At 42.3% G+C, this 22,133-nt stretch overlaps 1 protein-coding gene across 3 annotated transcripts; it reads right to left on the reverse strand.

Annotated features, from left to right (window-relative positions):
* Positions 1-362: 362 nt before the first annotated feature.
* bnc1 (basonuclin zinc finger protein 1) lies at positions 363-21,002 on the reverse strand. 3 transcript variants are annotated; one of them, XM_020657156.3, is made up of 5 exons: positions 20,634-21,002; positions 11,920-12,022; positions 9,223-9,458; positions 4,718-6,765; positions 363-2,714 (listed from the first exon to the last, which is right to left on the reverse strand). In XM_020657156.3, the coding sequence occupies exons 1-5, from the start codon at positions 20,646-20,648 to the stop codon at positions 1,910-1,912; spliced, it is 3,207 nt and encodes a 1,068-aa protein (XP_020512812.2). In that variant the 5' UTR covers positions 20,649-21,002; the 3' UTR covers positions 363-1,909. The 3 variants fall into 3 exon arrangements, with proteins under 3 accessions (XP_020512812.2, XP_065808594.1, XP_065808593.1); XM_065952522.1 differs by lacking the exon at positions 20,634-21,002 and adding an exon at positions 17,883-18,593; XM_065952521.1 differs by lacking the exon at positions 20,634-21,002 and adding an exon at positions 13,427-14,027.
* Between the last annotated feature and the right edge of the window lie 1,131 nt (positions 21,003-22,133).

Consider the following 22,133-nt stretch of genomic DNA (forward strand, 5'->3'; position numbering starts at 1 on the left):
GAGTGCTGTCAGATGGGGCCCCATTAGGGAGGTTTCCTACCCCTGGGGGCCCCTATGTAGCCTGGGGCCCAAAGCAGTTAGCTGCCTTGCCTGTTAAGAAGCAGCGCCTCTGGGGTTAAGTGTCTTGCCCAAGGACACATCGGATATGTGACTGCAGGAGCTGGGGATCAAACCCCCACCTTCCACTAAAGACACGATCATCTCTGATATTTATGCATACACACTGTACATGCACCTGTGTGTGTGTGTGTGTGTGTGTGTGTGTGTGTGTGTGTGTGTGTGTGTGTGTGTGTAATAATGAGAGGAATAATGGTTGTGTGTGTGTCTTGTATTATTGGGTATGAAATCGAATGGGCCGAGTCTTGTAAACATATGGCTTTTTATTTAATTTGAATGGATATTGTGACAACAAATCAAAGGAAACATGATCACCTATCAACATATGTTCGTTTTTGTTTCTTTTTTTTTGTAAACAAATCCAAACAACAAACAATGTGGGATCTGGCCCATTGTATTTAAATATAGACGGAAAACAATATGCAAAATACAGAGCAAAACGGAAAAAAAGCGAACAATGGTGAAATTATTAGACGTGTACAACACAATTTTCTTGTTCATTTATTTTGGAAAAAAAAAAAAAAAAACATGTAACATGTTAGTGGTTAAATTTGTTGTACAGTATATTTTTTGGTTTCTTTAAGATAACAAATAACACTATTCACAGAATATACAGTTCAGTAATCATTGTGTTTACCAGTTCTGTTTTAGGATGTGCTCATGTGTGGGGGCCATTATCGTAAATTGCATTTTCAAAGTTATTTTTCTCAGTGTTTGACTCATTCACAGTACATGCTTCCAGCCTCCAGACTCAGCGTATTTTAAGCTGTTGGTCTAGTCGTTCAGATCCTGCAAGCAACCACACAAACAATACAGGAGCAATGCGTTCATCAAGTCTCATCCCATGAGCAGATTTCTTTACAGAAGCACCACCAAAATCCAAAAATATTTCCTTTCACCCCCGATCAGCCGGAAGTATTTTTTTTATTTTGTTCAGTGACTTGATCATATTTTACAAGAGCCCCCGGCTGAATACTGCTCATACACACAAAGTAGATTAGACTGGGCGGGCCCTTTTTAATACTGCATACCCCACATACAGCACGAAGGGGTTTCTGTGGACTGGAAAAAAATCTTTGGTCAACTTTAGCAGTATGCAACAACCATAACAGTAGAGACAAGTCATAAAACACCATACAGTAACTTATTGTTCAAGTTCACAACACGATAGCTTTTTCAACAAAGACGCTTTTTGAACACCGTTGTCCAAATGAATGAAATGACACAAGTGTGGTTTTACTTCACTACTGCTTTTTGATCAAGACAATATGCACAGCTTCATAGGAAAGATGAAGACATCCGACGACAAAAAACACTTGAAAAATCTCTCACATGATACTGTTTCATGGCTCAACTCTCACTAGGACAAAACGTGGAAAAAAATCAGTTCACACATAATTATTTCTTTTGATTTAAACGGGGCTGGCAGGCAAACCAATAAGAAGAAATCAGAACGGGATAACAATGAAAGATTGAGATTTGTTAAGCTTGCATTTCTCAATGTTGGAAAAAAGAATGCATTGAAAACTTTGAGTGTTTTCTATATTATGATGCATAACACACACAGATACATGTTATGCTTTTTATAAATTTTGCCTCATGTTGCTAAAGAAAGTTGCTTTCTCAGAACACAGAAACTTGGGATTTTATCTTCTTTTCATATTCCTTAAAAAATGGATGGACTATGGTACAGTATGTATTCAAAAAGTGCTGATTGGTGAGCCTTAAGGTCCCCGAAAACAATAAAATGAACATTGTAACAAAGGAAATATTGGCATTGGAGTTCGAGTTTCTACTCCTGGTCCATTGCTGCACCTGAGCTAACAGTCAGGTTTCGATGAAGGTTCGGGTTCTGGCTGTGCCTGTTTCTGCTCCGCACAGAGGAGAAGGACGTATCACAGCCGGGGACTTTACACTTGTGGAGCAGTCGGAGGTGGACAGTCTTGTAATGGGCTCTGAACGTGCCCTTGTTGCTGTACACCTTTTTACACACATGGCAGGTTATCGGGGATCCTCCACCACCACCTCCGTGAAGCCCACCTTGTCCTCCTCCCATGGTGCCCAGGGTCCTTTCTCCCCCGAGTGCCAACTCCTCCCCCCCAGGCCTCCCCACACTAATCCCATCGTAGCTTTCATCGCTGTCCTCTTTCGCGAGGACCTCTTCGTCCTCTTCTATCCCGTCCCCTTCTTCACTGCCGGCCCCGTCAGAGTCCCAGGAAGAGCGGGCACTGCCGCTCCCACGAGGTGGAGCAGAGGAGGAGGTACTCAGATCCAGGACCGCCCCATCCTCCCCACTTCCACCACCTTCTCCTAATCCCTCCATCTCACGTAAAGGAGATGCCTCAGCGCTGTATGTTGCTGTAGACATTTTGCTCATAGGGAAGACCAGGCCCATGCGGTTGTGGCCCCGGAAGATGACAGAGGTCTGGCTGGTAGGGTCTCGATGGGTCAGATCTCTGTCCTGCTGGTCTTGGCAGTAGTCCAGGCCCACAGAGTCTCTATCTCTACACTGGGATGAGGGTGAGTAGAGCGTGTTAGTTGGATTGAAGGAATCTTTGGTGAGCAGTTTGTGGTGCAGATTCAAATTTGCACTGTGTCTGTTGAAAGAAAAAAGAAATCTGCATCAGTAATCAGTTAAACCTTAACAAAGTGAAAATCTCATGTCAGACAAACCTACTGTTAAATGATTTTAAGGAGATACAGTACATAGCCAAATGCATAATTGTCTCCTTTAAGTCATGCTTATAGTGTTTGGGCATTTCTCAATGAAGCACAGACAACAAATTACCCAACAAGACTAAAAGTAAGATGACAATACAATAATCAGAAAACAGTTGAACTGATGCAGTGAATATATTAAAAACAGACAAGGATGGGTACAAGACATAAAAAACAAAATAAATGAATCATAACACAATTCAAAGGATTGTCAGTTTTTTAGTATAATGTTCTAATAAGTAAACTATATAATAAGCAAAGTAAAACTATGGTTGTTTATGATCTCACTGTTCACCATAGCCTTTTTCTTTCTATTTTAATTTAAGGACATGACTTTGCAAACTATTATTTTAAAGTTGCATTTAGTTTTTGTTGGTGCTTTAAAAATAAATACTTCAGCAGCAGAATGATTGTATTTAGTGTTCAAGCAACGTTCTCGACCAAACAACTCAGAAAATGTTAAAAGGAAAAAGTTTAAGATAAATATTAAGCGGCTTTAGCCAATTTAGGATATTAGCCCTCAAACTTATATAACTTATATAATAAACTTATATAATATTTTTGGGTCATTTTTGCCTTTATTGGGAATAACAACTGAAGAGAGTCAGGAAATGTTGGGTGGAGACAGAGATGACATGCAACAAAGGGCTGAGGCTGGATTTGAACCCATGGAGGCTGCGACGAGGACTATTGCCTCTATACATGGGGTGCACATTATAACCAGTAGGCTATACGATGCCTCTATAATTTATAATTCTATACAGACAATTTTGTTTTTAGCTTGCAGTGATTTCATAGAAAATCTTCAGCTGAAAGATTGAAGAGTACAAAACAAGGTTGTTTGGTAAATGTTCTAAAAAAAAAATCAGGGGTATTGAATTCATCTTCACAAAAGGAACAGACTATGTGGATACACAGTCAGGCCTCCGCTCAGCAAATTTTATTTTAAATTCATCTCTTTTTTTGAAAGAAATTGATTTTTTTTTCCATCTCTAAAAACTGCATTACACCTTTTCCACATTATTTATCGTTAACACAAGAAGCTAAAAGAAAAGAATAGATCAGCAAGTCACAAGTGTGAATTTAAAACTCTAGTATGGGCCTAATGTTGGTTAGGATCATTTGTATCTGCTCTATAAGGTACCAGGTATGCTCTAAGAATCACAAATAAAGTTGTTTTCTTAGTTCTGTTAATATTGTGTGACGTGCAGGCTTCACAGCCTTTTACACTCTAACCAAACTTAATCTGATAACTGCTGTTCCTCGTCTCTGCAAACATATTTTCTTGTTTCAGAGGCACACGGTTGGGAACCAATAACAGTGCTGTATTATTGATAAACATGGTGAAAGGATCAATAAGGACATCGCAAGCTGAGGGATGAATCTGTTGGAAACATCAAATTTTCAGGTGGCCGTTTGCCACAGAGTTGAAAAGAATGAAGCCAATGCTTAAGTGCAAAAGGCTGGCTTCAAAGGCCCCTTAAGTCACATGCACACCCATGTTAAAATGCCCATTTTGAGAGAAGAAATAAACCTGCAAACTGCATGGTTAACATTTTTGTTGGGTGTTTTTTTAATTAACTCATCCATTTAGATGTTATAAAGGATAACAGTTATGTATAATTAGAGGTGTGACTGACGCAAATGCTAGCTGGTAAATTACAGCTGTTTGTCAAGAAGCTCAAGGACCACCTCAGCTACACTTTTTGATCTGTGACTAGCTTGACCAAAAGTTAGGTTTAGACGACATTTTCAATAAGGTGACTGCCATCATTTGGTCCCCTTCAGTAACCAATGCAGGACATCACTAAGACTACATCCATAGCCTATGGGTTTCCCTCAGATATTCCCAAAACAATGAAAAAACACCAACGCCTCTCACCTGTCTCGGCTCCTGCGCGAAGGGAAGGCAGCGTTGCAGCCATCCACTGTGCACAAGTGCATCTCCTTTAGGTGGACATTTTGGTAGTGCATCTTGACACTATAGGGGTTCTTAAAGGTTTTATTGCAGATCTCACAGTGGTGCGGCAGGTCGGCGTCAGGGTCAAGGTGAGACAGACCCGAGTCACCGTAGTCATCGACACAGCTGTCCAAACCTTCCCTTTCATGGTCTATGAGCCGGGATGTGCCGCCATTCGTCACCCTGTGCTCGCCCCCCTCCCATCTTAGCTCTGACATCATGTTTGTGTGTTCCCTGCCCTCCTTCTCTGCGTTGCCATTGGGTTCCTGACAGAGGAAGTTGTTGTCACAGTGATTCTCCACCAGTCTGTTTTCAAAAGGGGACAAAGCACAGGAGATAACCTCTGTTTCAGCATGACCTGGCCCATTGTCTTTGTCCTCCCCTCCTGTAATGTCTCTCTCTAGAGTTTGGTCCAACAGACGCTTGGCACCCTCCCTCTCCTTTCCTTCGCCCATGTAAGTCCCTCTTGTCTCTTTCTCCTCTGCAGGTTGTCTCAGGCCTATATGCCCTTCTGCTTGGCTACACGCTTCCTTGCCATGTGAATGCAATGGACCCTCCTCCTCTGAGCTGTTGCCTTTGTCCATCAGCTCGTCTTGCTCCATTGCCTCCTTCTCGATCTTTATTGGCATGCTTGACTTACGAGACTTTTTCTTTGGTATGTGGTCCGTCATGTAAGGTTCAGGAGCTGTGATGGGTTTGATGGGTACAGAGGAGGACAACAGAGGAAGGGAGGGTAGTGTCCCCGGTGTGTTTGCAAGCTCCGCGGGGGTTACCAGGCTTCGGTAGAAAGGCAGGACTGGCTGTACAGTTTTTAAGTTAGGAAACAGGATGCCACTCTGGCCCATGCTGGGAAAAGAGCTGCTGTGGAGTTTGGATCCAGAGTCCACATGGCTTATCATGTAACTGGGCACGGACTTATGGCTTTCTGCAGAGCATACGGGAATCTGGGTTCCATATTCAGACCTCTTCTCGTCTTGAGAGTTCTCATCGCCGGACAAGCTCCCCCGCAGGTCTTTGTCTCGGTTGTTTCGGTTCATAGGCATGTGCAGTCGAGGGTTCGGGTTGGCACTGTGGCGATTGCGGCTTCGCAGTGAGCTAAACACCATGTTGCAGCCCTCTATAGTACACTTGTGCTTGATCTTCAGGTGTACCGCATTGTAGTGGATTTTCAACGTGCCCTTGTCGTAGAATGTCTTCTCACAGGCGTTGCAAAACACACGACCCTTCTTCAGAGAGCCTCCCCCACCGCTTCCTCCTCCGCTCCCGTTCCTGTCCAGGGAGCGCAGCTTGCCATCCGGTGACATCTGCACATCAGAGCTCATAGAGGGGGTGCATGGAGTGGAGGGCCCATCGGAGTAGTTGTCGCTAGTCGAGAAGTCCTCGGCCTCAATCTTTGTGGTGGTGGAGAGGCTGTCCAGTGGTTTGTCACCACTGAGGTCGATATCAGCTGTGAACGAGGCAGAGCTGGAGCCCAGCAGGCTGCTCTCTGAAGGGTGTGAAAGAGAGAGGGGGTTTTCCCTCCCTAGGCCATCCCGCCCAAGATCATCTCGTCGCTGTTGCTCCATCGATCCACGGCAAGGTTGCTGGTGTTGCTGGTGGTGTTGCTGTAGTCCCCCTGTGGGTGAGCCAAGGAACGGTGTTGGGACAGAGCCTAACAGCTGGAACGGCAGCATGAATGCCATGCTGTTAATAAAGTTCTCAAAGTGGTGCATACTGTTGCCGCCGAGCTTATCAGCTTTCGATGCGGAGAGGTTGGCGGCAGTGCGCGGGGTGTTGCGCTCAATGAACGTGCGGATATCTGAGTTGGTGCGGGTGCTGGGAACCAATACTGCCTGGCCCTCCTTGTCCTGCAGAGCCATCAGCTCCACGATGGACTTGGTCTCTCCAAAGCGTAGGAACTGCTGCAGCGTGGCGATCTCCTCCTCAAAAGTCATGATGGCCCACCGGTCAAGCACCTTTCCAGCTACATCCTACAGACAGCAAAAGAGGGTACAGGAGAGGGGAGTGGGCAGGGGTGTGAAGTAGATTGGGGGGGAAAGGGAAAGTCAAAAAAGTAAAAAGGAGAGAAAGCAATTTCCTCATTAGCATTATAAGCGTGTGTTGGGTTGCTTATACATATTCAAAGCACGGGTTAGATGACACACCCTATAAACCAGACTGACAGTGCAGCTAAATAAAAGAATCAGATGGAGTGTTAATATAAGCGAGCAGCACAGAAGCCCGAGAACACTTATTACACAGACACACAGCGTTTCCTCTTGCAGGTCATTTCTCTTCATTTAAATCATGTGGATCAGCTGAAGCAGGCAGAGGAGAACACACAACACACACACACACACACACACACACACACACACACACACACACACACACACACACACACACACACACACACACACACACACACACACACACACACACACGTTGTGGTGGGAACTTGCATATGGGCATACTAGCAGACATGTACACTCATATACATGTCCTAAGCTATGCAAAAGTAAATATGTGCACATACATACCAAACAGACAAATGCATGCACGCACACACACTCGCACTAACACACACATATATAAATATATATATAAAGACACACAAGTAGGGGTGGGGGGTGATCAGAGGGCGGATCACATTGATCAAGAGGGTCCTCTCTCCCTTAGCCCCGCAGTAATCACATGTGAGTCAGGCGTCTTTGAAAGTGAGGAGCCGGTTCATGCCGTAACCATGATTAATATTTCATCACAGAGCATTCATTGGGCGCCTGTCGAGGATTTTGACTCTACGTTCGCCATTAGATGAGCTAACATGAATTAAACGCAGCCCAGCTTGAATACTTGATGATGTACTAATCGAAGTGAGAACTTGCTCTGACACAGTGCCTGCAGCCCAGGCCTTGGCAAGCTGGTCTCTAGCTTGAGAGGAGATCTGAAGCAACAGACATTTTTTTTTACAAATCTACCAGGCAGAGTTTGGAGACCTCCACACGGCCCGTGGTACCAAAGCAACCACATCAGCAAGAATCCAGGACACGTCAAGTTGTTTTGGTTGCCACATCACTGTCCTACTCTGGGGTATTTTCAGCCACACCTAATTCCTCCTTCTCCTTTTCTTGCCACATAATTTATTTCAGTCTTCCTCTTCATGTGCTATATTTAAATCTTTCTTTGTATTGTACAGTATGCACCCAAGGGCCAGGACTTTATTTTAATGATTCAACGGTGCTTTTTTGATTAGCGATTCTGAAGTATTGTGATGAAGATAGGTTTTAGAAATATTTCTCACACCTGACCAACACAGCATGTGTTAAATTATTGTCCAATCCACAACATGAGAAAGATGCTGGGTGCAGTGGTTGCCTTCCAAGTGTCCACACACTTTTTGATTTTGCTTGCCGTTAAGTGGGAAACGCAGCAAATGGATTAATGGACTTGTGTAGCATGCAAGCTAACCACGGCTAATGCTAGTGGGCTAATATTAATAATTGAGTACATTTACTAACCTGAAATAGTACCTGCTGTTCACTGGATTTAGAAAACACGATCTGCAGATGAAGTTTTCTCTTAAAAAACCTGAATGTTCCTTACGTAAGCTAATATGCTAATTACCGATAGATAGCTATCTAGCTAGTTCTTTCATTTATGATGGAACAACAAATGCTAATTTCTCCATTTTTAAATCATTTTTCATTATTTAGCCTTTTTTTCAGAGGATGTTGTGGGATGACATGAAATATAACATTACTAATAGCCTGAAAGACTCACTTTTTGAGAAAACAAGGCATGCATGGCGTGCTGTTTTTCTCTTTCGGGTGCTCTTGGCTCATGGAGACTGTTTTGGACAGTAGACTGTAAACGAATATGACATCGAATATAGATCGCAGGAAAGAAATCAATTTCTAAAATTGTCCAACAGAAAAATCCAGACAATTTAGTGAATTGATTTTTCTTCCCATTCTATTTAAAGTGATGGTTTAATTTTAAAGGGGGGAGGAGGATCTACATTTTGGTAGAGGGTTTGCTTTCCTTACAATATTAAGTCTGTCTAAGGTTTCCATGCAGTACAGAACGAGAGTCAACATGTGATAAGCTATCCAAGCATCGGAGGCAAGGGAAAAACAACTAGCATGGATGTGTCCAACATGCCATCCATAACTTTTCTAAGCTGTTACAAATCATTTATTTAACTACAAATCAAAGAGAAATGTAGGAGTAATCTTGGATTTTCAGGCTCATGTGCAGATACATAAGTCGTTTTTTTTAAACAGATTTGCTGTCTCCTCTGCATCCTTTACTGACTTTGCATCACAGCACAGCCATGGCATTAATATTGATCTTCTCCACCATTTTTACTAGTTTTCAGTCCTGTTGTTATCCTAAAAATTTAAATAAATACTCAACATGCACAGAGAAAATCCCCCCTAATAGTTCACCTGGAGCACGTATCCTCGTATGTAGTCCTGCAGAGTCCAGTCGAGTGCATTAAGAATCTGGATAACCTCCTCCTGCTTCAGGACAGAGAAGAGGCGGTCCAGGAGAATCTTGAGGCGGATTGGAATGGCTTGGGTTCCATACAGCATTAGGCTGCAGATATCAAACACCACGTTGGAGTGCACGATCTCCACCTGGCTGCTCTGGTACATGTGGTGCACCTTCAGCTTACTGAGAGCTAGAGGACACACAGCAGATTTGACTGGATTAGTTATCATGGCATCACTCTGGTGCCTGGAAAGACATATTCACACATACACAAAAATGAAAATGTCCTGAATTTTGACAGATATATCCCAGTGAGTGAGTGGGAGGGGATGATGGCATTTATATCGTGTGTCTGTTCCACAATCACAGACAGTTAAAAGCAAACATGTAATCAGATCTCCCTGCATGTAATGAAACTGCTTAATTTTGATTTCCATTCGCTGTGTGAATATGAATATGGATAAAAAGGTAGAAATTGTCATCATAGCATTGGATTCTGTTGCTTTATCCACCCCTTCCATGTTGTTGTGATTACATCAAGTCCTGCCTCCTGAGACCCCCCCCCCAACACACACACACACACACACACACACACACACACACACACACACACACACACACACACACACACACACACACACATAGACAGGGATAACCTCCTGCTGTGAGGTGCATGTGTGAACAAGCAAGTCAGTATATCAGGGACAGCCTGGCCTGAGATTTTCTCCGAATTGTCAGGAGTGCATCAGTAAAAATAGCAACAACAAAATAAAGGACAGAGCACGGGAACATGAAAAGTGGATGGAAGGGGATGGAAGGAAATATACAGTTAAATCACAAATAACAAGTGCAAGAAATTAAAAATGGCACATGTTAATTTATTGATTTATGTATGTATTCATTTAAGACGTCCAATGCTCACTCGGTCATTAACATTTAAGATAGTTAAGTTATCAATAATATGACATTTTTTGGAGGGGTTTACTAATTCAAAATGTGCTTTCAGCATCAGTGGATAATTTCAAACAATATTTAGGTGATAATGTGATAATGCTTTTAAAAGTCTAAATACCAGTAGTGCCTTTCTCCGACTCTCAGAGAGATAACAAAGCTGCCACAAGAAGGAAATCTACCATAACGGGAATGTTGTGATGGGAATGTTGTCTTAACCCTTCTTCACACCAGTGGTAACACTTCCTCCGTGTGATTCGGTGTTATTCAAAATTATAGTGATTTTTTTTTTTTCAGGAGCCGAGGAAGTGTACGAACTGATTTAGCAGGTAGAGTCAGTGTCACAAATGATTTGATATCATGAAATAAAAGTTGACATTCAGATATTTGAAGGCTAGGTGTGTGATACAAATTTCCCTCAGGGATTAATAAAGTATATCAAAATCAAAATCACACACTGTTTTTTTAATTATGCAAACATTGTAAAATAAAAAAAATATACACATTGAACAAATATATCAGCAGTCAGCAACAGGTGCAGTTCATGCAGTGCCATCTGACCGCTATCTCTGCTGCTTATCTTGAAGCTTTTGAAGTAGCAGGGTGTATTCTTTTCAAGGTTGAGGGCACGTAACAATATACATTAAAAATATTTCTCAAAAATCATGTGTTGAAAAAAAAACATGATTTTTTTTTGTTGAGGAAAACCAAAAAACAAGCTGTTGGTTTTTTATGTTTTCTGGGACATTGCTTAACGCGGTGATCACAGTATACAGGACACTTCCAAATCGACCAAAACATTAAGCAGTAACATCCAAGGTGTGAACTTTTAAATCTAAATCCATTTATATTTACTAAAAAAATAAAATAAAATCAGACTTCAAACTCAGATTGAAGCGATTTGATTTAATTAGTGATTACAGTTTATGTTATGGGAAAAGAAAACTATGGGTGAATTAAACCCTTTTATCCAATAAATGGTTCTACTGTGAATCAATCCGGCAGTAGCCATCGTGTTCTGCGAGCAGGAGGTAAAAGGATTAAGTGCACATCATCAGACAGACGTATTAGAATTAACTCTGGAAAGTCCAAGGAACACTCTGCGCTTACGACATTTACGCCTCTCGTTTGCGATGTGTAAACGATGTTTTCTTAGGAGGCAGAACATAGCGTAAAAAGGACAACACAAGAATGGCCGACACAGCATAAGCAGCTCAACGGTATGGTAACTGTTTCTTCCTCTGTATCAATGCTTCATGTAACTGAACCTGTTCACAGTATCAACGGACGTGTGGCAAAGCGCATGCTCGTATTGCGGCTTCATGTTCATCACACTGGTTGCTCGTGAGTCTTATGATATGAACGTTATCACCGACGCCCGCTCGCTTGCAGGATATTTTCCGAAAGATTTCCTGCTATGTTCTCACATCGGCTCACAAACTGAAATTTTACCAGGGTGCAGGCAGCAAAAATTCTGTGTGAAGTTAAGATGAAATGATCGTTCATTTGCATTCACATGCAGCTCTCTCCAAAAATGTCGGAATATTTCCAGTAAGTTCTGTGTGTATGTGTGAAAAACGCCCACACAGAACTCTCTGCATTGTAACATTATATAAATAATACATGAGTATGTTTATATATAAATTAAAAACTGAATTGCTGTTCACACGTGTTATCCAAAGTTGGATGTGAGTTCTTACCGTGTGCCACCCAGCCGTGTTTGCAGTTTTCACACTGCCTCCTCTTCAGCTTCCCGGGCTTGAAGCTGTCACAGTTACAGTTCACCAAAGTGCAGCAAATAGCCTGTTAACACAAGATGAGCACAAAAGAAAATAGACTTTATTTTCAAACAAAAAATGTCATAACTGATACCCATTAAATCCTTAGAGCTTGTATCCTTTTCCTTCATGTGGCTTGACATTGAAAAAAATCACATGTTTTGTTTTATTCTAAATATGAAAATAGTGAGTAAAAGTGGAGCAGGCATGTCCCAAGTGTGAGAATCATTTTTGGTGGAGCACATTTGTAAACTCCTTACATGAAGGATTTAAGATGGTCAATGTCCAAGTAATTCCCTTTCTTTTGGCAGGTTTGGTCACATTTCCATGAACAGAGCAACCTTAAAACAAAAATAGAAAACGAGCCCTATGATCTTCTTCTTTAACTGTGAAAGTTAAGACAAAACGTGTAGCTTTGTTTGTCTTACACAGATTCATGAAAAATGAACACGTTGCCCACGGAAACTGAAAGAAAGAGTGTGATGGCCTTAAGTAATTTTGCTCTCCCCCATGATCACTCATTGCCTGGTTTGCCCTGAGAGATAAGGACTGGCACAGCTGTGTGTGTGTGTGTGTGTGTGTGTGTGTGTGTGTGTGTGTGTGTGTGTGTGTGTGTGTGTGTGTGTGTGTGTGTGTGTGTGTGTGTGTCAGCAGGGCTGCAGGGCAGGTTCTTTACAGTAACAAAAGGTCTTAGACCCACCTGGACCACCAAAACCATCTCAATCAATCAATGCCTAAGGCACAAACACCGGACACACACACACACACACACACACACACACACACACAGGTCAAAGGAATCCATCCATTAGCTCATCTGCTAATGGACTTTATCTTTTCAGGACTAAACATGCAGAATAGTCGAGTGAGTGGCCGACACAGTGTCTCAAAGCGAGGAGTGAATGGCAGTAATGAGAGGAGTTCTCCGGGTAGCTGCTGACTTGGCAGCGACCCCGCTGAGAAGACTCCACCGCACTGATACACTGAAAATGACTCCGATTACCCTCTTTCTCTGCCTTAGACAAAAAAAAAAAATTCATTTACGCACCAGGAACCGAGGAAAGAGCATCATCGGATTTATGATCAAAGCCGGTGTTGTTAGTGCTACATGCACTACGCCACCTCTCTCCCTCTGCATCTATAATGCATGATCAGTGGGGTTTTTAGTATACATGAGCCGCATGCTTAGCGCCTCACTGGAGCTCGCTGCCTCTTCAAGCTGAGCAGGAGGAAGGAGTGTGGGTGGGTGGGTGGGTGGGTGGATGGGAAGGGCCCACCTCCTCCTCCTCCTCATTTAGTCAGTCAGTTGGTTCTTGTGCTAGAGGCGAGGCTTGTCCTTGAAAATCTGGGATCACGTTATTTCACCTTACAATAACCTCCCATCATTAGGACGGATAAAGCGACCCGAGATGAAGGTGGCAGCAGCTACCTGGCCTTGAACGCGGCGAGGGGGAGCTCTGGCTCCTGGTCCCGTGACATCCCTCCGCTTTGCTTTTCCTCTCTTGTCAGGTTTTATCCCCGGCCGGCCAAGTCCGCCATGTTCGGACTCCTCGGGACAGTGGTGAGGTGTAAAAAAAAAAAAAAAAACCCTTTGCTCATCTCTCAGCCACATAATCCCATCATTACAGAGAACCAAGAACCAACACGGCCCAATTAGGCTAATCCCATCCCACTGTGAGCGCACACACACACACACACACACACACACCTCCTGCTGCTGCTCCTCCTAATATACATCTCAATCAGGTGCCCCCTGCTCGCTCAGCAGCCTGTAACACACACACACACACACACACACACACACACACACACACACACACACACACACACACACACACACACACACACACACACACACACACACACACACACACACACACACACACACACACACACACACACACACACATTCCAACACACAGTGTGCTTCAGGTCATTTATCTTAATTAGTGATTCATTTCATGAGTTCCTGAAACGAAGAAGAGGAGGGGGGAAACACGGCAGAACAGGGCGAGTTAAACATGACAGTGGCTCTTGGTGACCCCCCCCTCCCCCCACTCCCCCCCTCCGTCTCTTTACTGTTGTCACAACAAAGCCACGGCTGTTTGCAGGCATCAATGAAGTAGATGACAAGGAGACTAATTGCACAAAATGATGCAGCTCGGTCAATGTGTCAGGAGCCAGAGCTAACACACTGTCACTTTCTCTGTATCACTGATGTCAAACACATCCAACCCCACCTCCACACACACCTTGGATTCACTACACAAGCCTCCTAATTAGCATTTTGATAGTACGAGCTTTTTGAATAATTGATTTACAACACAGGTTGATGTGTAATCTAAACTACTGCGTTATTAACTTTGTTTAAAATTCTGCATGATGTCTTTTTTTTTTTTTTTTTTCCAACCAGCGATACATCAAGCAAGCTGAGACACTCCCAGAGAGCCACATCAGATTATGAGCGCACATCCATTATTGAATGCAAGCACATTTAGGTATCAGCATTTTTTACCAACTCGGAGTCGTCTCAATTGTGAGCACGTTTGACTCAAACTTGATCTTAAAACCTGAATTTAAAATCCTCTCCAGAGCTTTAAACGTCCTCTCAGAGTTGTGAACAGCTCCTTCTTTAAGATGATGAGTTAATGACATCTTAACTCCGCTGGCTTATTATGTGAGATAGAAAGTATTGCAAATAGGAAGAAGATTTAAGTTAGCGCTAAAACGGTTAATAGTCAGGCGGAATTGAATACTATTTAAAACATTTCATGGAATAAAAATACACCTTGTTAGTGATTTTTTTTCTCCATCCTGATACGATGAACTCTAACAGCCTTGGTCCCTCTGAATCTCTTTATATATAGATACTTTTTCTGTGTGGGTTTTTATGGCACTGGCAGAACTCCATTTGCAGATCTTTCTTTCTCTTTTTTTTTTTCAGTCAGAAAACGTATTTAGTCTCCTTGTGTATTTCTTCATCTGCTACCAGTCGCTCTCTATCTGTTGGTTTCAGTTAAAGGCGTCTCAGTTGAGAGACTGTACACACGAAGAGGTCAGGCTGTGTGGGATGGATAGATCAAGGCCATGAATGAGGTTAAAGAGGGAGAAGGTGAGGGCAAGAAAAGAGATAAAGAGAAAGCAGGGGCAAAAAAAAATCAAAAAGCCTGAGTCATGGTTGTTTGACAAAGAGTGATCATGTGTATAAAACACCTTTACATGTTAAGTGGAAACACAGCCATAAAAACACAAGACACCGATGATCTGGTGTGACTGTTGACAGAAAAAAATACATCACACAACCACAGCGTAATAATGAATGACACTTTAACTAGATTCATCCAAACCTGACACCCAGCTGTTTCCTGAGCTCGACTAAACCGTCTTCCGCTCTGTGTCACACTCAAATTAAAAACATGCTTCAAGAAATATTAAGATGCAGATGTGAAGTGTGTAGATGCAACAAACATCGATATGCAAAAGATATCCAAAAAACTAAAATTATTTTTTTCTATGCAACAAAAATTGGGAACACACAGCACACATTCACACACACAGCAAACACACAAGACACACACACAAATACACACATATACACATACACAGGCACACTAAGACAAAGACACACACACACAGAAGAAAATAATTGGAATAGTCCTTTCTGTTTTTTTTCTTCATATGTCCGGCGATGACCACAGTGCTTTAGAGACGGAGCAGAAGTGAACAGCTGCTTGGACTGAGACGGTTCAGGGATGGACGGGGACTTGTTGGCCTAACGCAGTGGAAAACTTATCAATTAGCAGCAGCCAGCCACTAACTGACACCCAATGGGGGAAACAAGCAGTACTGGTGCCAAAGAGTGAATAACTACAGCGCTGTCAGAAGAAGGAAGGAGGGGGGGGGGGGGGACTGACGGCCAAGCCGGAGCGGATCAGGTTTTACTACAAGCCATTAATCAGTTAACAAGACGATTGAAGCACAGGGGGAAACAAAAGGGAGTGAGGGGTTTATAATGGGAAAATAGTGATGATTACTAGATTGCATGTTTTCATAATTACATTTTTAAATTGAATATTTTTACTGTAAACGGTTACTTTTGACAGAGCACAACATGGGCAGAGCAAATCAATAAAATAGATTAAATACAACTTCTATTATGACTGATATATAAAATGCTATTTAAGGTCTTTTGACGCTTCGAGATCAAAAGAATAAAAACATCTTGTGTAATGTTACTACGTCACATTTACCCTTACATGACATGAACTGACTTTGTCCTAAAACATATTGATGACCATTGTATGAGGGGTTAATAGTTTTTCAATATCAGATTTAAATATGTTGAGTTATTTAGATTGGCTCTGGGTTTATTTTAGGACACTGATAAATAAGTGTTTGGATTTCCAGATTGAGAAACAAAATTTTGCCGTTTTCGTCTTCCTTCAAATCTGTCAAAACGCTGTTTCTATTAAAAGTTTCTGTTGAATAAATGAAGCGATATAGATTTGTGATTAACCATAAGTAGAGAAATGATTAATAATTTAAAAAATCTTTATTATTGATGTTTTGTTAAATGTTTGTTCAGACCTCTGTAAGGTCAAACAGTTCATAATAAAAACAACAACAATGCTGCTTCTTTTTCCTCTTTCCTACAAACAAAGCCTTTTCAAGAATTCTCCAACAACTTTCACTGAACATTTTCTTTTTTTCTTCTTCTCATATCTGTATGTAATGTTTCGCTCTTTGTCCACAAAAATATAATTTAAAGAAAATGACCCCTTCACTTCATAATAAATATCCCAAAAACAAACTGACCATTATTTTGGTAATTAAAAATCAACTGAACAAATCACACTTTGTCTGACCCAGTTTAATGCTTTTATATTAAAGAACAGAAAACATTTCTAAAGGATGAATTCCACTAAAAAATAAACCAAGAACCACACAGCGAATACACACACACACACACACACACACACACACACACACACACACACACACACACACACACACACACACACACACGGAAGAAGGAGGTATCTTATCCCAGCCAGAAAACACACAAAAAGAATTTAGTGGGCGCTCTGTGTTCCTGGTACCACTCAGGCATCCTGTTAATAACAACGCTTTGCACCAATAAAACCGCAGCAGCACCAAAACTTGTAGCTGACTTCACCTGGCTCCACTGTCCATCCCTCGCTGTGTTTGTGTGTTTGTGTGTGTGTGTGTGTGTGTGTGTTCATGTGTGTTTATAGTAGGAGACAGAATACACTCATGAATAAATCATTGCCTGTGGACTGAGTTGTGGATATGTCAGCAAAGCAGTAAATGTTAATTGACGACAAGATTTAGTTAAAGTGAGGTTACATGAGCTGCTCAGCAGGAAACGTGATCCTGCCTCAGCTTTGATTTAACGTCGCTCCGCTAAGAAAGAGGAAGCACTTTAATACACAGCAAGTATAAAAAAGCCACTTGTGATATCGCCTGAATATATGACTTGCACACAAACTTTCAACTGCACTACCACACTGAATCTGTTCGTTGCACGGCTAATTTAAAGTCGACTCTTTTGTCAGATAGAGCAATTAACATTCACCTGATTTAAAAAAAAATGAAAAGAAAAGCCTCAAGTGTGAGCGCTGGTTTTTAACACCGCATTGGAGCTGAAAAGAAGAAGACAAACTTAAGGAAAGCCTGGCGGGTGCAAGTACTGACAGGCTGTGTTTGAGCCTGTTAAGAGTCCATACAGCCCAAAGACAGCGTGAAAAACTCATTATTTCAAACTCATCCAGCAGTCAATCACTAGCAAGCTCACACGCACACACAAAAAAACACACAACATGTTTTTTTAAAACTAGAGCAGACAAAAGATAGCAAATCTTTACCTGAATATCCATGAAAGTGGTTGTCTTCTTTAAAAGAACAAAAAAAACAAAAACTTTAAAGACAATGAGTCGGTATGGGAGGGAGGGAGGCGAACCAAAGTTTGGTTGGCTTCCTGGTGTTTGTGGCTCCCGGTTAGGAACTCGGAGGGAGTGTTTGGCTCCGAGAAGGAGTAAATGAGGGGAACATGTTAGTACACTGAGTCTGAGAGAGTTTGGCTCCCAGCTACGCTCTGATTAATATCAGATCTCCTTCTCTCCTCGCCTGCCTCTTGACAATCTTGTCACATCTGGCTGACAAATCCTCACAAGCCTTTTGGTGGCAGCGCAGAGCACACGCAAGGGACAGCTGTATGTGTGAGTGTGTGTGTGTGTGTGTGGGGGGGGGGGGTTTCTAGGGGTGTTAAGGGGGTAGGTTGGGGCCAGGAGGGGCGGATCGCAGCTCGAGGAGACGCTGAAGGGGGTTAAAGGCATGAGGGGCAGATACCCCCGCACCCCTCCATCCTCTCATAGAGGGACCATCATGAACCTAATGAAGCTGACTACGGTGGAAGGCTTTCGATGACACACACACACACACACACACACACACACACACACACACACACACACACACACACACACACACACACACACACACACACACACACACACACACACACACACACACACACACACACACACAAAAACGTACAGAAAGCTGAGTGTAAAGATGTGCAAGGCCCCTATTTTCAGTTCACATACATGAGTGTGTGTGTGTGTGTGTGTGTGTGTGTGTGTGTAATGGCCCTGCAGCATTAAGAGAGAACAGAGAGACACCCACAGAGAGAGAGAGATGGAGGTAAAAAAGAGGGAACAAATGATACAGCAGCAGGAATAAAGAGAAAGGACATACATGTTAAAGAAAAGCCACAGAGGGCCATTTAACACACACACACACACACACACACACACACACACACACACACACACACACACACACTTAAACAACCTAAATCCGTTTCATGGTTTGCTGTAGTAAAGGCCCACTCTCACTCAGTAAAACAAATGTATCCTGTGAGAGGAACATAAACGTGTGTGAGGAGGGTAAAATATGTCAAAAAGATCTTGTTAAAAATGGAATAAGTTTATTTTAAATATTTGTCATGATATAGTTTTCTATTCTCTTTTTAAATCAAAGACGGTGGATTTTACCCATTATACTAAATTGAAAATTAATTTTGCTCTGATGTAGTTTAAATGTAACTTTAAATTAATTTGAAATAAAAAGTGGTTGCTATTTGATAAAAGACTAAATATAAAATAATCAGAGCAATCCATGAAATTTAAAAAATGTATTTTTGTTGTCCTTAATTTATTATTGTTCTGGAGACTATATTCAAACGTTATAATTGACATGTCTCAGACTACCGTGACTGAATTAAAACAGTTTTTAAAACAAAGTAAATAAGTACGTTCAACTGAATATTTGCACATGAAATAAATAAACAAGTTACGCTTCAGACAATCTATGAAATCTATGTCCGCTCTCACAGTCTTATCGGAGTAACACTCAGTCTGTTTAGACGTCCCGCTTGGCTCTGACACGCTGTAATCTAACAGAGAATAAACCACAAATGTTTAGCATGTTTACACACAAACACACACACACACACACACACTGAACACACTGAACACACGCAGGCTTGGAGGAAGCTGCTACCGACACCACCAACACACAGACAGCTAATTGTTACATTATGGCTGCAAAGAAACATTAGGCTGCTCTTAAATTGCATTCCAATACGCCTGTGGCCAGCGGCCAGGAAGCTGCAGGAGGCCTCGGAAAACACAGAGAGACAGACCAGGGTCGGCGTGATGGAGGACTGGTCCAGGGCAGAACTGCAGGGATTCTCTCTCTTCTTACAGTTTGAATGACGGTTGTAAAGTGTGAGGAAGAGATCAGATTCAACCAGAACAGAGCAGGAGAAAACAGGAGAGAGTAATTTAAGAATTTAAGAGACGGAGAGAGGACAGTCGTCGAGCTGGATTTGTCCACGCTCACTGTTTGTGTTTATTGGGAGTTTTCATGAGATTGATTTGAAGGCATGAAAGAACAATCTCTGTCCACGCTGACGGAGCCGTTCTTCATCGCTCTCTTAATGATGAAGAGCGTTTGAGGAAAAAGTCAAGCTACTAATTCCTCTTTAAAGAACTCTTTCAATTACAAAAAAAGCTGGCATTAAATCCCTCACAGATCGGATAGTTTCTAACTTAAATTCAAACTAAAAACGGGTCTGGACTATTTAGGGGGAAAAGTTGCTAACTTAGGGGGATTTTTTTTTTCAAAACATAATCTATCAAGAAAAGTCAGAACTTTTAAGTAGTACTGAATTCTGGGTAAATAACAGAATTTGGGGGGCCAGTGTCAAACATACCCACACTCACTCTGTGACAACTTTAAACAAGACAACTTAAAGAAATAAAAGAAATCTCAAATCTCAGCAAAAGTAAGTCCACGTCAGCATGCTTTTTTTTTTTTTTTTTTTTAACTTTAAAGCCCGTGCACATGAAAGTATTTAAAAAGATATAAAACATCCACATTCATCCTAATCTGAAGTGTGCACTCCTCCTGTCAGTCACGCCGCTCTGCATAAACTCCGTCCAGTTTGTCTTTGTTAAACATGTCCTGATTGTGCGCGCAGGCGGTGTGTGTGTGTGTGTGAGAAGAGCCGGGGTGAGCGGAGGATCACAGTGAAAAGCCGTCTCTCTTACCTCAGCCATTGTCATTTAGTCGGATGTTTCCAAGGATACCGTGGAGTTTGCCATTCCCGGCGAGTCCCACAAAACAACTGGCTCCAACTCTCCTGTTCGCTCAAGTACTAAAGCAACAGAGCCATCACACAGAGCAGCATCTCCTCTGCTCCAACAACACAGACACACATGTACTCTGCCTCTCTCTGTCTTCTCTCTCTCTCTCTCTCTCTCTCTCACACACACACACACACACACACACACGCTGAGCCACCAACACTCACTCCACAAAAAGAGAAGAAGTAGTCACTGTGCTTTCACTCTCACTGCACAGATGCACACACACACCTCCTCTGCTTTCTCTCCTCTAATGTTGCCGTGGACTCGCTCTAAACTACTCAAGATGTTCTGTGAGTGTGTGTGTGTGTGTCATTGAGTGTGTGTGTGTGTATGTGTGTGCGTTGAAACTGGGCACAGGGGATTGGAATGAGATCCTCCCACTCGGCATTCTCACCTCAGGAGCTGCCTGCTCCCTCCCTAGGCTGCGAACACAACACACACACACACACGTGCACACAGACAGAGGTGTGTATGTGCGTTCACGTGCGCAGACACACACACATACATGTCTACCCCCTCAGAGTCACAGGGCAGTCCCCTCACAGCTGGCTGGAAGAGGGCATGACACTCATCTTTCACAGAGATTTGATCAAAAGGAATCACAAAGGCTGGAGGCTCTCCTAATGCAGTCAGGGGAGTCTCTCCCTATCTGCCCCTCTCTCTCTCTCTCTCTCTCTCTGTCTGAGTAATGCCCTAAATCAACGCTGCCCCTCTCGCTGCACACAGCCCGGTGTGTGTGTGTGTGTGTGTGTGTGTGTGTCTAGATTCACCTTAACACAGCCCTGTGAACAGCCTCCATAACAAGTTACGCCTTGTGCCGTCAGGAATGTGTCAGTGTCTGTGTTGAGTGTTTCTCAGGAGGAGGGGGACTTCACACATGACAAAAAACAAATTTGTGTTATCTTCAGGAATACGTGTACCCAGGGTCAAAAAATCAAACCTCACCACTTTTTCTTTTCTTTACCTGGTAGAAATGTAGTCCATACAACACAAAGTATTGAACACCTAAAAGTATCAAAAGCTTGCAGTGAATGTCCGGGTTCAGATTTGTGACCATACTTTTTTTCATTTTTCACTTCCAGACCAAAAAGAAAAAAAGAGAAGGTTTTTATGCCGCTAACTGAATGTAAAAATAAGGATAGTATTTGATTATGTTTGGGGAGAAAATATGTAATGTCAAAAAAAAATGTTCAATTATCAGTGTTGAAGCTCATTCACTCGCAAAGAAACATTTATAACAGCCAGCTCTTGTGTAAACGTCTATGTGGCAGCTCAGCGAGTTTGGGTGCATAAGTTTGGGTGAAGAGTGAAGAGCTCAAAATGAATCTAAAGCACACATTTTTACAAATTACCATCCCCTTCACTCAACACTTTCTGGCCTTTTTTATAAATCTTTATTTT

This window comes from Labrus bergylta, chromosome 3 (assembly GCF_963930695.1).
Source record: "Labrus bergylta chromosome 3, fLabBer1.1, whole genome shotgun sequence".
Classification (NCBI taxonomy): Eukaryota; Metazoa; Chordata; class Actinopteri; order Labriformes; family Labridae; genus Labrus; species Labrus bergylta.

Bases quoted from the DNA above. Each gene is read 5' to 3' on its own strand.
- bnc1 (XM_065952521.1), bottom strand. From the start codon at position 13,609: ATGTGGCTGAGAGATGAGCAAAGGGTTTTTTTTTTTTTTTTTACACCT. The intron at 12,023-13,426 runs GTAGCTGCTGCC...TTGTGTTAACAG, and splicing joins CTCGCCGCGTTCAAGGCCAG to GCTATTTGCTGCACTTTGGT. The intron at 6,766-9,222 runs GTGAACTATTAG...TGCTGTCTGTAG, and splicing joins TACGAGGATACGTGCTCCAG to GATGTAGCTGGAAAGGTGCT.